Raw genomic sequence first — 4,521 nt, 5'->3', positions numbered from 1 at the left:
AAATGTTGGTAAGTGTAGGAGGATTTTTCTGAGAAAAAGAGGATCACCGTTGGCCTCCGATGCATAGCCGTAAGAGTATGAAGGTTGATGATTGACATCATGGTTGGCCAACTGGGAAGCGCAACTCAAGGCTATCCGGACCCTCAAGCAGTGAGCCACGATGGAGGGGAAAGGGAATCGACTACCCAAGCGTTGCGAACGGGGATCATCGTCAAGTCTCATGGGATCCCATGTGACCACTTATTTGAATAGCTCAAATTTCACTGGATTTAAAAACTATTTGAATGGCTCAAATTTCACCGATGCGAAAAAGTGTGCCTACGTGACTAAACTAAACTTGCGTGTCATATCCAAATCTTCAAAAAAGAACAAAGGCAATGACCCCATCAGAAATGGACCACACACATTGCATCACATCATATTAAAGTGCTAGTACACATAAACATATTGCTAACTTTCTTTTGTTCCATTTTCGTGAAGTTTCTGACAAACCTATATACCTATAAACAGTAACAACAACATAAGTTCACTTGCTTGACCAGAAAAACACTGACATTTGGGTCCTTATGGGTTTTAGGTACTACTAGTAAATTACGATACCACCCCGCTCTAGAAAGGAAAGGTAACCATTATTCATTCTCATCCTCCTGCCAGCATGACTATGGAAGCTGAATGGTGGGTCACCTATCACCAGATGCAGCTACTGCAGCGCCGCGACAGGGTGCCACCCTTCTTGGTGTTCAGATTTTCCTTGGACTGCTCCATCATCTTCTCCACTAGCTGTAAGAAATAAAAGATCACAGCCACAAGGTGTTTTCATCAGCACACACACATTGACTATTTGAAGACCTAGCATTTAGATTGTCACAAGCAATTGGCAAGTGATGGCGAGTGTAGGAGAATTACCACATGATGGTGGGAAAATGTACATACCATTTGTTTCTTGGTCAGCAAAATCGTCTTCTGCAACAAAATGGTGAAACGGTTTAGTAACGGTAAGAACTGGAAATACTAAGAAAACTGAATTTTCTCATGGTTTTCATTGGTAAGCAACTTCGTACCTCCTCAGCTTTCAGACGAGCGTTCTCCTCCTTGAGGTGGTTTAGTTCGGCTTCAAGCTCCTTGGTATAAGCCTGTCCGGTTAAGAAAGACAGAGAGTGTAAGTGTCACCAACCTTGTTACCAGTTACCACCATTGCAGAAATGGCATTGCATAAAGCCAACAATTTTGGCAGCCAAGTAAGTACCTGCTTCCTGCCACACGATTGTGCGGCTGACTCACGGTTCTTGATCATGCGGTGGTGGCGGCGCTCGATGCTCCCCTCACAGGACTGATCCTCCGGAGCGTCGCGCTTCCGCGCGCCGTTGTTCTCCATCATCGTTCTGTCGCCCATACAGTTCATCATGTCAACCTCCGTCATGGTGCTCCTCCCGTCCGACGACCCTGGGCTCACGATACCCACCCCACCTTGAGGAGGTGGTGGTGGCGGCACCATGACCATCCCTGCATACCCGTTGGGGATGAACACCATGCCATCGCCCATCACCTGGAACATGTCGTTGGTCGGTGCAGGGTTCATCTGTCCATGGACCATGCCGACCGGCACAGGCGCTTGGCCGCCAGTGCCAGATCCCCGGACCACACCAACCTTGACAAGAAATTGTTCTAGCGTCATCTCTGCAAGCGTCCCCCGTTGTTCATTCGCCGCGACCCCACCACCATTCCTCGCCGGTGGTTCGACGGGAATCAATGGCGAGGGCCGCGCGGACTGAGGCTGGGAATGCACCGGGCGGGTCTCCCTGTTGATCTCGGCCCACACCTCCTCCACCATCTTCCGGCATAGCAGGGGAGGCAAGGAGAACGACTCCTGTCGGGCTAGGTTGCTTCCTCCTGCATCTTCGCCACCTCGGCCTCCATCAGCACCCACCACCGGAGCCACCTCCATGCCCACCAAGACACCACCGGTCGCCTCTTGGAACTCCTTGGCATTCCATATGTTGCTCATGAACTCATCCATGTTCATGGACCCAAAGTTGTGCCCTGCCTCGCACATAGAGTATTGCAGCTCGTCCAATGTTGGCGCGAATATGGAAGACTGCCGTGCTGGTGCAATCGTCTGCTCCTCACCTTCGAGAACGCGCGGGTGCGAGGTGACTTCTTCCTTGGAGAAATTCACGTCCTTGCTCATGTCCAACACCATCCTATCTCTCCTCGCCACTGTGGTCTCGCTCACCTACTCTGCTTGTGGGTTCTGGTGTGTGGTCCAGTCTTGTGCCGCTCCCCCTATTTATAGCATGCAGCATGCAAGAGATAAGCATCAATTAAAGCATTAGATAGCTATTGAATTCATGTCATTGATGAAAAAGGTGGGCTATAGATAGATAGATACATTAGTAGATAGTTCGTCTCGTACTGGATAGATAGGGTACTGCCAAAGCGCCAAATGTGGCCACAAGTTAAGCCTGGTATATGAGACAAACTCGGGTGGTGTGCTGGTTCCATTCAATAGGTACCCGACGATGGTTGCCACTGAGACGCCTCAGTACCAACGACTGAGCATTATGCACGTTAGCGTGGGAGATAAGTATATGAGTAAACCGCGTGTGGCCGTTTGCCACTGCCTACTACTGCCAAGATCGTCGTTTCTAATTCGGGGGATGGATTAGTACAAGGAGTCTTACAGCACGATGCTCTTCAATTCATAGATGTGACAAATGTGGTGTCATCAAAAATGGAAAAAATAGATAGGTGACAAAAGGTAAAGTCATTCTACACGCAAAAAGAGTGAGACATGCATTTTTTGGAGAAAGTGAGACATGCATGTTAAAATGCATGTCTACCTTTTAGTTTTTGGCCTGGAGCCCTGGATCATCTAGAGGGAATCTAGGCCCAGAATTTGTCGTGCACTAGTGGGCCTCTAAGGACCACAACTACACCAATATAGTTAAAACAATTGTGGCATATACTGATCTCATACCCTTTTTTGCGAGACATCTCATACTGACTCTTGTGTGTTCTACAAAAATGTCATACTAACTCTTGCGTGTTCCAGAAAAATGTCATATTGTCCCTTCAAGGAGTGGAAAATCAACAAAAATTGGAGGATTAGAAAAACCGTAGGGGGTCAGCAAGGGGGGTTCAGATAGAAATAATGGCTAGATGATACCAAGATGCATTTCTGCCCGCCCTAGCACTTCCACCAACCACCGCACAAGCATGCATCATCTCGTGTCTCATGTTCCACTAACTCTACTAATTCACAAACACACCTTTACCAGACTAGAACCTGAAGAATGGGCCACTTTGCTTCCCAAATCGACAATAGTTTCATCATGCGGGGTCAGATCCTACATCCTCCCACCCCACCCCTCCCCGACCAAAGCTTAGCCCCCAAAATCCTTGTCGTGGCGAGCACACATATGAAATCAATGAATCATAATAACAAAAAATTAAAGTGTGCTGGACCACCAAGGGTGGGAGGGGTCCATATGGAAATCATGGCTAGAGGATACCAAGATGCATGTCCACCCGCCCAAGCACTTCCCTGAACCACCGCACAAACATGCATCATCTTATGTCTCTCGTTCCCCTAACTCTACTAATTAACAAACACATGTTTACAAAACTAGAACATGAAGACCGAGCCACTCTGCTTCCCAATCGACAACAATTTCATCATGCGGGGTTAGATCCCGCATCCCCCCACCCCACCCCTCCCTGACCAAACCTTAGCCCTCGAAATCCTTGTCGAGGCGCGAGCATACAGATGAAATCGATGAATCATAATATCAAAAATTAAAGTGCGCCTCACCACCTGACAGAAATTGAACTTGTATTCTCCCTTAAAACCACTTATATCCCAGATCGGCTTCGTAGATTTCGCAAAAATCTGTCATTAATACAACGCACATCAAACACGTCTAAGATTAGGATGACGAGGGAAAGAGTGGGTGGATCCATGATTCCTACCTTGTATGAGTGCGAGAGCGGACGGATTCCGGCGAAGGCGATGCGGCGGCGAGCCAAACCGGCTAAAAACTCGAGGGCGAGGAGATCTGGTGTGGGAAAGAGGAGAGAGAGTGCGTGTGGTGTAAATGCAGCTCATGGCAAGCCTGGTTTTAATGGGGAAAAGGGTCGTGGTTCCCTAAAATAGTGAAACTGTGGACCCTAGTCCACCCACACCCCTATATCATCTCCTCCCTTCATTTTGTAACATATGGCTATCAATATGTCTCACCAAAAAGGATACAACACGGACGCTCTATGTCAGATCGCACTATACTGCCCACATGTGTGGTCAATGCAACATCATTGCATTAGGCTAGGAGATTTGTGAGGGAATTATTTTTTCTGAGAAAACCTATGCTTGTTGGCCTCTAGCTAAATATTGTCTAGGAATTTTCTTGATGGTTGACGTGTTTGCACTATTTGAATTCACCTAGAGAGTCAAGGACCCTATGGCCAGATTGAAACCTTTGTTTGAAATTTGGGAGAAACAAAATCAACCCTACAAGGTTTAGG

General features: G+C 47.6%; 1 protein-coding gene across 3 annotated transcripts; it reads right to left on the bottom strand.

The window, feature by feature from the left end:
* Positions 1–393: 393 nt before the first annotated feature.
* On the bottom strand, positions 394–4,090 carry LOC119272337 (bZIP transcription factor ABI5 homolog). Of its 3 annotated transcripts, none has more exons than XM_037553844.1 (6): positions 3,970–4,090; positions 3,815–3,889; positions 1,247–2,283; positions 1,062–1,133; positions 907–963; positions 394–780 (listed from the first exon to the last, which is right to left on the bottom strand). In XM_037553844.1, the coding sequence occupies exons 3-6, from the start codon at positions 2,198–2,200 to the stop codon at positions 688–690; spliced, it is 1,176 nt and encodes a 391-aa protein (XP_037409741.1). In that variant the 5' UTR covers positions 2,201–2,283; positions 3,815–3,889; positions 3,970–4,090; the 3' UTR covers positions 394–687. The 3 variants fall into 3 exon arrangements, with proteins under 3 accessions (XP_037409741.1, XP_037409743.1, XP_037409742.1); XM_037553846.1 differs by having other exon boundaries at positions 934–963; XM_037553845.1 differs by lacking the exon at positions 3,815–3,889.
* Between the last annotated feature and the right edge of the window lie 431 nt (positions 4,091–4,521).

Source organism: Triticum dicoccoides, chromosome 3A (genome assembly GCF_002162155.2).
Source record: "Triticum dicoccoides isolate Atlit2015 ecotype Zavitan chromosome 3A, WEW_v2.0, whole genome shotgun sequence".
NCBI lineage: Eukaryota > Viridiplantae > Streptophyta > Magnoliopsida > Poales > Poaceae > Triticum > Triticum dicoccoides.
Note: the sequence above shows the minus strand (reverse complement) of the source record. Positions and strands in the feature narration are given on the sequence as shown.

Coding starts and splice junctions, on each gene's coding strand:
- LOC119272337 (XM_037553844.1), bottom strand. CDS start 2,200: ATGGTGTTGGACATGAGCAAGGACGTGAATTTCTCCAAGGAAGAAGTC. Junction 964..1,061: donor CTCGTCTGAAAGCTGAGGAG/GTACGAAGTTGC, acceptor ATTTTGTTGCAG/AAGACGATTTTGCTGACCAA. Junction 781..906: donor CATTTTCCCACCATCATGTG/GTAATTCTCCTA, acceptor TATTTCTTACAG/CTAGTGGAGAAGATGATGGA.